Consider the following 11,781-nt stretch of genomic DNA (forward strand, 5'->3'; position numbering starts at 1 on the left):
CTGGGTGCTATGAACAGAACTTAGGTCCTCTGCCAGAAATCATGAGCCATCTCTCCAGCCCCAGGAGTACAGCTTTCGGGTATATGGAAGCTGAAAGCCACATAATGGAAAACCCCTCATCTGAACAAGCAAGCTACAGCTTTCAAAGCAGACTAATGCCCTCCTAACACCTTCCTCTTTGCCATCCGTCCTAGATCACAAATTCGTATTGTACCTATGCAATGCAAGTGCATCCCATCTCTTGATAGCAAGAAACCCAACGGATTTTACACAAGATAGGAAGGGGCGAAACCTGAGACTAAGAGCAGATGACGCCCTTCGCATTTTCCGCTTTTACTAGCAAGTCACCAAGTAGAAATCCATCCCTGAGGTCAACTGCCAAATGTATCTCCAATAAAAACTGCAGACTTTCATGTGAGCAAATCTCCTCAACAATAGGGAGCTGTTCTAGGCTGTGAATAGAACACTGTCAGTGTGACCAGCACAGTGGGAGCTGGACATTCCTGACACTCCTGTCTCCTGGATAGCCTCTGGTCATCTGTAGCTCCCACCCGCACTTGGTTCTGAAATAACTTTCAGGCAAACTATCTGGTGACCGGGCACATGCTCATCCTTATCACAGTGGCCTGTTTCCCACACTCCTGAACCAGACTCCCCCTCTTTACTACCGCCACTCTGACCACCCCACGAGAATAAGCACCAAACACAAAACCCTTTGTTTCTGTAAGTCTGTCCACCTCCCGCCCCCACTCCCAACAGTGCCAGTGCCTTGGTGTATTAATTTGTATTCTTTTTTTTTTTTTTGGAAAACATCATGGGCAGCAACAAACCCAAGAAACAAATGATCCAAGGGTTGAAGAGTGAGTGGTACCGGTTGAGTTACCTGTGAGTAAGGAGCGGTGCTTTATGCAGCCTTAAGTTTGGCATTACTTGTCTGGCACGCAGTCTTGAATTTTTTTTTTAAAGACTATTAAGTAGCCTCTGAAAATGGGTTCAAAAACCTACTTCACAGAACTGTTTTAAGGACTGAGATAACGGTTTCAAAGTGCCCTGTGTTATTTATAGAAAGTAAACTTAAGAGCTTCTGCAAAACTGACCAGGGAAATACTCTCTCCCAGGAATTCGGTGGAAAGAAAATGAACAAAACTTTCAAGTTTAGCAGTGTGGTGGCGGGATCAAGACGACCCAGATGCTATTTGGGGGTAAGGGTCTCTCCTTCACCACCCTGCGACAAAAGCGCTCATCCCTGTGTAGCTCAGCGCAAGGACGGCCGGCCTTGCCCAGTTCAGCTTCTTTGTTGACCCCAGCAGCTCCCGGGAAGACAGGCCTCTGGAGCTTCCCAAACCGCTCCTCGTCCACGACTTCTGGGCACCACACTGCCGATGGAGTGGTTTTCTCCAGTAACTTTTCGAGCTCATCAGGCAGCTGCCACGGTTCTTCTTAAATCTAGAGGGCCGTGTCCCTGTCCAGGACCAGCCGCATCCACGCGGGTCAGCCCGAGACCCGACCCGACAGCCCGCTGAGCCGCGCCCGCCACGCTCCCGCAGAGGCCACCCCTCAGCGCCTCGGCCGGACCCGAAATCCCGGGCACCGAAACCGCTATTCCACGGCGGCCCGGGCCGCTCAGTTCCCATCGCCACAGATCCCACTTCCCAGTGGCACAGAAGCATCAACTCACCCCTGAAGAGCAACAGCAGAAAGAAGTCGGGCAGCCTCGCGCAGAGCCGAAGTCCCAGACGCCGGCTCAGCGCCATGTCGAGGGGAAATGTGAGGGGCTCAGGCTCGCAGCGCCGAACTGGCCTTGTGCGCATGCGCTCAGACTACTTGGACCCTGCGATCCGCCTCCAGTTACCATAGCGACCACACGGCCCGGTCGAGCCGGTACCATGGTGACCAAAGAAGCTCAAGTCTGGTTGCTATGGATGCAATGATGCTCAAGGCTTGCAAGTGGTACCTTGGTCAATGAACTTAGCGGAAGTCCGGGAGGGAGGCGGGGTGGATTTATAAAACTGCAGATTATTGCAACAGAGCTAAGAAAAATTGCTCCATTAAAGTTTAGGAAACGGTAAGGCTGGCAAAATGGCTCAGTGGTTAAGAGCACTTGTTGCTCCTGGAGAAGACCCAGGCTCCATTCCCAGTACCCAAATGGTGCCTCACAACCGTCTGTAACTCCAGTTCTAGATCTGACCTCTAAGGGCACTAAACATGCATGTGGTACACGTACACACATACAGGCATACACATAAAACAAACCATTATAATTGGTTTTAGTTAATGAGTGTTATTTTTAAGATGTTGCAGAACCAAGCAGGGCTCCCAGTAGTGGGAATGGAACACCAACCCAGCCACAAAACCTTCAACCCACACCTGTCCTGACTGCAAGATGTGCTGGGGAATGGTGGCTCAGAACTTGTGGAAGTAGCCAACTAATGACTTGTCTAACTTGAGTCCCAAGCCATGAGAGGAAGCCCACACCTCTCACTGCCTGGAGGACCAGAAGCTTGATGTCTCAGAGACCTAGTATAGAAGCCAACACACAACTGGCCAATTAATCAATGAAATGATTCCTAACAATATTCCTATCTATATACTCACAGATTTGTGCCTAGCCCAATAGTTGTCAGAGAATCAGAGAGGCTTCCTCCGGCAGCTGATGAAAGTAGATGCAGAGATCGATACCCAAACATAAAGCCAAGCTTAGAGAACCCCTCAGAAGAAGGGGTGGAAGGATTGTAGGAGCCAGAGGGATCAAGGACACCAGGAGAACACAGCGCACAGAATCAACTAAGCAGAACTCTTAGGGCTCACAAAGATTGAAGTGACAGTCAGGGAGCCTGTATGGGTCTGATCTAGGTCCCCTGCATACATACTGTGGTTGTTTAGCTTGACGTTTTGTGGGACTCCTAACAGTGTGAGTGGGGGTATCTCCTGAGGGTCTGCCCTCAGGATCCTTTTCCTCCTACTGGATTGCATCTTGCAACCTTGATATAAGGGTTTGTGCCCAGTCTTATTGCATCTTGTTATGCTGTGTTGAGTTGCTATCACTGGGAGGCTTGTTCTTCTCTGAAGGGAAGTAGAGGAGCAGTGAATCTGGGGGAGAGGGGAGATTGAGGGGTGGGAGGATTGGAGGGAGGGAGGCTGTGGAAGGGATGTATTGCATGTGAGAAGAATAAATAAAAAGGAAAAATACGTTGACAAGTGATTTTGGAAACTTTAGTGTTTTCACACTTGTAGAACCCCCGATTCCATATATAATAAAAGATCAGCCAGGCAGTGGTGGCATACTCCTTTAATACCAGCAGAGGCAGGCAGATCCCTGTGAGTTCAAGGCCAGCCTGGTCTACAGAGTGAGTTCCAGGACAGGCTCCAAATCTATACAGAGAAACCTTGTCTCAAAAAAAACAAAGAAAACAAGAAAACAAGAAAGGAAGGAAGGAAGGAAGGAAGGAAGGAAGGAGGAGGAGGAGGAGGAGGAAGAGGAAGAGGAGGAGGAGGGGGAGAAGAAGAAGAAGGAGAAGAAGAAGAAGAAGAAGAAGAAGAAGAAGAAGAAGAAGAAGAAGAAGAAGAAGAAGAAGAAGGCACACAGAACATTAGTGGGCATGCTCAATATATAAACAATAAGTTGCTACAGAAGCTTAATTCATTTCTCTAGTAGACCTAAAACATAGTGGCATACCCAATAGTTTATCCTAAATAATAGAAGGGTAATCATTGGTGTTGGCGCTAAATTTTTTACTCCTTTTTTTCCTTTTTTCTTTTTCTTTTGGACAAAGTTTTATTTATGTAGCTCTGACTGTTCTGAGACGGCCATATGGACCAGGCTGGGTCTTAAACTCACATAAAACCAACTGCTCTGCCTCCAAGTGTTAGGATTTAAGGTGTGCACCGCCATGCCTGGGTTTTCTAACTGTTTTTTTTAAGGTTTTTGTTTGTTTGTTTTTTCAAGGCAGGGTTTCTCTGTAGCTTTGGAGCTTGTCCTGGAACTCACTCTGTAGACCAGGCTGGTCTCGAACACACAGAGATGCTCCTGCCTCTGCCTCTCGAGAGCTGGGATTAAAGGCATGCACCACCCATACCCAGCTATTTTTTTTATTATTTTTAATTATGCGTTTCTGCATGTTGGTGTGTGCAAGTAAGTGTGAGTGCTCAGAGAGCACAGAGGTTCAGAGTTTACAAATGCTATGAGCCTCCTGGAGTGGGTGCTGAACACAGAACTGGGGTCCTCTGGAAGAGCAGCAAGTGTTCTTAGCTGCAGAGCTGTCTCTCTAGCCCTCCTTGTCCACTTTAAAAATAGTTGTTGTTCGGCCGGGCGGTGGTGGCGCACGCCTTTAATCCCAGCACTCGGGAGGCAGAGGCAGGCGGATCTCTGTGAGTTCGAGACCAGCCTGGTCTACAAGAGCTAGTTCCAGGACAGGCTCTAAAAAAGCTGCAGAGAAACCCTGTCTCGAAAAACCAAAAAAAAAAAAAAAAGAAAGAAAAAAGAAAATAAAAATTGTTGTTGTTGTTGTTGTTGTTGCTGTTGTTGCTGTTGTTGTTGTTGTGTGTGTATGTGAGTACGGGAGTGCGTGGTAGCAGGGTACTGCCACAGTGTGCTTGTGGAGACAAGAGGACAATTTTGTGAAGCTGCTTTTCTCCTTCCACTTTTATTTGAGGGGAGGGGAATGGGTTACAAGGCAGGGTTTCCCTGTGTAGCTTTGGAGCCTGTCCTGGAACTCACTTTAGTAGACCTGGCTGGCTTCGAACTCACAGAGATCCACCTGCCTCTGCCTCCCGAGTGCTGGGATTAAAGGCGTGCACCGCCACCTCTGGGCTTTCCTTCTACTTTAATATGAATTCCAGGGATCAAACTCAGGCTGCCAGGCTTTAGAAGCAAATGACCACTGATCCATTTTACTAGCCTTGCTCTGAACTCTGAAAAGTGGGAAATAGTAAGGGTAGGGAAGAAAAATGCAGCGAGAGCTTATAAACAGACCATGAGAAGGATAAACATGAACTGGAAATTAGACCCAAAGAGACTAGAGAATCTGAAATGTTGCTTAGTACAATGGAAAAATTCTTGAGAAAAGTTTGTTCCATGTTTAATATAGAAAGAACATTCCTAAGGTTTCAGAAACAACATGGTTAAAACAAAACTCTGAGCCTATTAGTAAAATGTGCCAGAAATTACCAATGACCAATATTAGTATTTAATGGGTAACATAGGATATTTCAAGAAATTTGAAAGAAAAAGGTCATTACCAAGCATGTTTCAGCTTTCATCCATATATGATGTTCAGTATACATTTTATACATGCTCAAACCTCTACAGATATGAATTGACTACTACCCCACAACTCCAGAAACACACAAAAAAACTAATCTCGAAGATAAGGATGCAATTTTAAAATAACCTGTTTTGATTCACTTACCTCTTCCTTCTGTCCGTATCAGTTCAGCATGTATCTAAGTCGGAAGTAAACTGTGTAAGTAGTATTTTTCAATGGTGGCCTCGCTCCTTCCATAAACACAAAACAAAGTAGAGTTTTGTGGGATTTTTCTTAAGCCTAATTGGTTTTCTCCTGCTCTTTTTTCCTCGGGTCACATGCTCATCCATAGCTACCTAACTGAAGAAAGCGTTCTGATTGCCTGGGGAATGTGAGGTGGCGTCTGACTGTGGACCGAGTACCGTTATTTAGATGCCAATGCCTCCTTCTCCTGCTGAATTCCTGTGTTTGCATTATGACATGTTCTTTCTGTTAAATACCCTTGTGTTTTACAGTCTCTTTTGAAATTACAAAAAAAGGGCTTCATGAATATTCCATAAAGGGCAGAGGTTCCTGGGTGAGGGGGTAGCAGGTGCTTCATTGTTAAGTATTGACTTTCATTCACAATGGAGTTTCTGTGCCATGAATGGTGGTTAAAGCATTTTCTTGGAATGGAAATGCAACTAGAGATGCTGCAAGTCAGGGTGACACATTTGTCTGTGATGTGGTCTGTTCTTTCTGGGAGAAACTGAACTCTGGTCAGCAAGGAATGAAATCAATGAGGTCAGAAGCAATGCTTTGGAAGCATTTGATAAATAGAACTGGGAGTCTGTGCCTTTACCATAGCATACTCCATCAGAGCATGTTTATTCTAGTGTGTGGCATATTCGGGAGGAATGCATTTATGTTTGTCTTTTTCTTTTTAGATAGGGGTTTTTCTCTGCAGTCTTGGCTGTCCCAGAACTCGCTCTGTAGACTGGCCTGAAACTCAGAGATCCGCCTGCCTCTGCACCCCCCCCCCCCCCCAGTACTGAGATTAAAAGTGTGCCCCACCACCACTGGCTGAGAGATACATTTATTTTCTTTCTTTCTTAAAAAAAAAAAAACATTTAAAATAATTCTTTATTAATTCTTTGGGAATTTCATATGGTGCACCCCAATCTCATTCCCCTTTAGTTTCCAGCACACCATCATCACGGAAACTCCTCTCAGCTATTCTACTGCTGTCCTGAATCATGGCAATTTCAAAGTTCGTTCTTCGGAACCTCCTACAACGAGCAGGTCATAGATGGGTTAGATGTTTGGGTGGGCTAACCCAAGGCGCCAGGGTATGGATCTGGACGGTAGCTGAGCTGTTAGTTTGAGCCACTGGGACTGCTCGGCTTAGGTGAGGGGCAGAGCCAATTCTCCCACACCTGTGGTGAGGGGTAGGGCCCCAAAGATGCATTTCTTTCTCTTTTTAAGACTTATTTATGTATTTATTTATTATACAGTTCTGCCTGCATGTATTTCTGCAGGCCAGAATAGGGCACCAGATATCATTACGGGACCTCTGGAATAACAGGCAGTGCTCTTAACTTCTGAGTCATCTCTCTAACCTGATGCATTTCTTAAAAGAACTAAAGAAATTAACTCTGGCAAGTGGTGGTAGCACATACCTTTAATTCCAGCACACGGGAGGCAGAGGCAGGAGAATTTCTGCAAGTTCAAGACCAGCCTGATCTACAAAGTGAGTTCCAGGACAGTCACTGCTGTTACAGAGAAACCCTGTCTCGGAGAGAAAAAAATTAAATCTGCATATGCTGAACTTAAAAGTTTTGCAATACTGCTTTCCAATATAAACACAAAAAGCAAATCAAGAGGCAAAGAGTGGGTTGTCTGTGTGGTTTGCCTCTAAGCAGGACAAGGCTGATTATTTATGTTTCTCTAAGGCTTGGATTCCTTACCTATAAAAGAGGGTCACCACTACTCATCCCAATGTACTGATCACCTGAGATTAAACACCTGAAACACAGGTGGAGCGCAATACATATTTACTGTTCAAGCTTCTTCCCTTTCTCACTATCATACTTCTGAGCAGGCAAAATGGTTTTAACATTCTGCCATGACCTTGATAAACAAAGCACCCTCAGCCTGCACAGGAGTCAGAAGGAATGAAAAGCAAAGGCGGGCTTCACATGGACAGTTGCTTTCCCTTATGTTCCTGTTATAACTTGAGAATGTGACTCAAGGCATAAAACTTACTACGGAGACAAAGCTGGCCTCAAATTTACAGAGGTTTGCCTACATCTGCCTCCCAAGTGCTGCAATCAACGCCATATGCCACAACTTCAGCTGATATTAATTAAAAAAACAACAACAACACACAATCTGCTGGGTGGTGGTGGCACATGCCTTGATCCCAACACTCAGAAGGCAGCCTGGTCTACAGTGTGAATTTCAGGACAGCCGGGACTACACAGAGAAACCATGTCTCGAAACACCAAAAAGGAAAAAAAATACAAAATCATAATTTCATTTCCTTCACTATGTCATTAAATCCCTAAATAATCACCTGAAGCCAGCTCTCCCAGCATGAGAGAAGGGAGATCCTTTTCTCTATGTGAATCTCTTCCCCAAAGCATTTGTCTGCATGACTTTCTGGGAGCTTGGTCATATGTTTGTTGCTATGGTTCTCATTCCTTTTCACTCCTTCTTTCTTTGCAATATTTTCTGCTAAATTTACCTACATTTTATCCCAACTCCCGCCCTCTCATCTTGTCTTCAAAGCAGTTCTTTCTTTTACTTCCATAGGGATACCCCTCTCCCACTCCTCTCATTCCTTCCACTCAAAGAAAATGCGCTACAGTTCACTTGATTTGCATATTCCTTTGTGGTTCAGTTGAAAAAGGTCATGCTGTTGGCAAATTTTTTCAAGTGAACTCCTATGGTGAGGCGTGCAGCAGCAGCTATAAAAGAAAAAAAAAAAAAAAAAAACCTTTGGCAGGGGAGCTGAGCAAGCCACTCAGTTGATAGAGCCCTTGCCCAGCATGCAAGAGGCTCTGGGTTTGATCTCAAGCACCACACAAACCAGGCTTGGTAACACAGCAGGAACAAGATTATCCTTAACTATACAGCCAGTAGTTAAGGATAGGCTACATGAAACTCGGCCTGAAATTTTAATAACCAAACCATTTCGTGGGATCCCAAGTGTAGGTGCTTGTGTTTGTGTCTTCATGCACTCAGATGTGCCGTCAGTTGCTCACTTACGCTAGAGCAGAGTTAAAGTATTTGAAGCTCTTTACTCCCCAGTATACATTCAAACACAACACCACTGGGACTGCTGAGTAGCCTCAAGGATAGCTTGCACTACACTGGAACACAGCCAGGAGCAGCTATTGCTCCTGATGCTCAGGATAGACCCCTCTCCTGTTGCCGTGTCCTTAACCTGTGCTTTATGCTATAGTTGTGTGCCTCCAATATATGGCAATTGCTTTGTTTACATATTAGAGATATTTTTATCCCAGCCCTCCAATTAGAGGTAATTTCCATTTCACACACATTGCACCACAGAGTGTTTACTTCCTCAAGGCACCAGGGAGATCCCAGAAGCCATCTCGGCGCTGCCAGTTTTCCTTTGCTGCAGGGATCTTGTGCCTTCAGTAGAGACCCTGCTAGACCCAATGGTGTTTCCGGTCTTTGCAATGAGCAAATTCTTCCGGAGAGTACCGGCTTGCATACTGCCCAGACATTCCCAGAGATGGGTTGGGAAATTTCTCTGTAGTTGCTATTGCAGAGATTCTGGATATCATGGTCTAGGAATGGAAACAGTAGGGATTTGATTCTATTTCCTGGGTCACCTACATGAGAGAAGTCTCAGGCAGCCACGTTATTGCTCAGAGCCACAAGTCTTAAGGCAATGAGTAAGGCTTCTAGCTGAGAGTCTGTAGTTTCTCTTTAATTGCATGCTGCTCTAGTCCTTAAAAGTTAGGATTAGGAGGAGTGAATGCAGTCAGGTAGTAAAAGTGAGGGCATGGGAATGAAGCAACATGTTAAACCCCACAGTGAGAATTTACCCAGTCACTCAAGGAATAAGGAAAGGGCTCTTTAAGAGTACACATCCACTTCTAATTAGTGCCCGAAAAGAAACTAGCCTCAAAATTTTAGCAGCTTAGATAGGGATTAGGTCTTAACCATCTGCATGTGATGTCATCTTTAAATCGCTTTCAGGTCCCTACCCCAAGTCACACTGCGAGCAACTAGACGAAGGCAGGAGACTGCATGTCTGACGGATTGGACAAACAGAAGGCTAATCTGTAAAGATATTGTCATAATTATTTTCAAAGTAAATCAGTGTTGTTCTTTTCCTGTAGTTGTTACTCAGGAAAAGAATTATGCATCTCCTGATAATTCAGTGGGACTTGATGACAGCTGTGATCCTTTGACACCACGGTCTTCAATATGAAAATGCCAACTGTTAGCCAGGATTGTCTCCTTTAGTTATGTATGGGAAACAGGATCTAATTGGTGGAAATCTTAGTGAATAAATATTTTTGGATGTGTGTGTGTGTGTGTGTGTGTGTGGAGGGGGTCGAGATAGGTTTCTCTGTGTAGCCTTGGCTGTCCTGGAACTCACTCTGTAGATCAGGCTGGCCTCATACTCAGAGACCCACCTGCCTCTGCCTCGAGAGTGCTGGGATTGAAGGTGAACACCGCTGTCTGGCTGTAATTAAATCTTAATAGACATGTTTCCTCAGCAAGCCTAAACTCCAATTATGTTAAAAATACAAAATTTCCTTGTAACAACCTGGTTAGTATGTTACTTACCTCTAAGTCATAATGGAGGCAGTTTTCCTTTCTAGCTAAATTCAATTTGTGTGACTTAATTTTTTTAAGCAAGTAAATCCATTATAACATTAAATTGTTACTCCTGGTTTCTCCGACATCAGAGATAAGATGCAGCTTAAAACCTTCTAATACTAAAATTTCAACAAATTATCCTTGAACTTCTTGTCACTGCCTAATTAAAAATGAATCAGAAGTCTGGAGAGGTGGCTCAGCTATTAAAGGTTAGGCTCACAACCAAAAAAGACAGAAATTAATGAGAAAAACAGCTCAACCCCCGAATGGCCACAAAGCTAAAGGATAAACAGATGACAGTATAAACAATTAGTTGTGCCTTCCTGACACAAAAGGCAAACTGAAGATAATATAAATGTCATTAGCTAGCTCCTATTTCAAACACTCATTCTTAGCTTTGGGCCCCACAAACCAGCTTTTGACTGACTTAACTAATATAAGCTAACACTAATAGAACACATTTTTATTTCTTTTTAGGCTAGTCTAAGGAAATGGAGTGCAGTTTTGGGCTCAATGTTCTTGGGTACAATCAGAACCCCAGAAGCACTGGGGATACTCAGCAGAGACCCTGTGAAAGATAGAGAGCGTGAATGGACTATCTCTAAGAGCACCTCTGTTTCACTACCCTTGATATTCTGGGATGACCTTTGAGGCCATTCATTCTTTCCAGGCAACACTTTGGCTTCCAGTCAGGCCTGATTCCCTGGAGTGCAGGAAATAAATAGAAAGCTTTGCCAGGCTTTGAGATACAAAGTCCCCATATGTCCTACCCCACAGGGCAGTGGTGCAACTGTTACTAACCTAATGCAATTTTACCATGTTTTATCTGCATTGTTGCATGGTCTCTTTCCATATCTAGACTTCAAAATTGAGGTCATGGCAGCAACAGATGATTAATGAATACCCTTAAGAATGAAGGAAACACTCCTGTGTCCTGCACAACTGGCTAAGGTGTTCAGGTTGAAACTCCAATTCTTCTCCTCCTCTTTTTCCTCCTTTTCTTCATTCTTTTTGATACAAGGTCTCCCTATATAGCATTGACTGGTCTGGAACCCACTAAAACAGGCTAGCCTTGAACTCACAGAGATCTGCCTCGGCCTCCCTAGTGGTTGATTTGGTTTTTTTCTGTTTGTTTGTTTTTTTTTTTGTTTTTGTTTTTTTCGAGACAGGGTTTCTCTGCAGCTTTTTTAGAGCCTTGTAGACCAGGATGGCCTTGAACTCACAGAAATCCGCCTGCCTCTGCCTCCCGAGTGCTGGGATTAAAGGCGTGCGCCACCACCGCCCGGCTTTTTGTTTGTTTGTTTGTTTGTTTGTTTGTTTGTTTTGCTCCCTAGTGGTTGAAATGCCCAGCTAATCACCTTGAAATTCTTAAGTTATTACTTATGCCCTTTAGATTCCTTAGTATGACTGAAGGAGCCACAGCTAGACAATCAGCTGTCATGTTTATGAGCTCCACAGCTTCAGTATCAAGCATTTTCTTTTCCTCTGTTCCCTTGTATCTGCTTACACTGAGAACATTTCTCCAAACTCCTCGGGCTATCACAAAACAATGCCTGTGTGATATTTCCTATCTGCATTTCCCTTCCCTTTGGCATGGTCATTTTCCAACTCTATCAGGTCCTGTGTATCCACTTCCAATATTATGTCCTCAAGAGTAAACCACTAAAATTTCCTGGTTCCATTGTGTTCTCTAATCCAG

The 11,781-nt window shown here is 44.4% G+C and overlaps 1 protein-coding gene across 1 annotated transcript in view; it reads right to left on the bottom strand.

The window, feature by feature from the left end:
• Positions 1–1,775, bottom strand: part of Jam3 (junctional adhesion molecule 3) — a 54,638-nt gene extending 52,863 nt beyond the window's left edge. Inside the window, exon 1 of the mRNA XM_038324226.1 lies at positions 1,679–1,775. Within this exon, the coding sequence (XP_038180154.1) occupies positions 1,679–1,754 (76 nt within the window). The 5' untranslated portion in view covers positions 1,755–1,775. The remainder of the gene's footprint in view (positions 1–1,678) is intronic.
• Positions 1,776–11,781: the final 10,006 nt, after the last annotated feature.

Source organism: Arvicola amphibius, chromosome 3 (assembly GCF_903992535.2).
Source record: "Arvicola amphibius chromosome 3, mArvAmp1.2, whole genome shotgun sequence".
Classification (NCBI taxonomy): Eukaryota; Metazoa; Chordata; class Mammalia; order Rodentia; family Cricetidae; genus Arvicola; species Arvicola amphibius.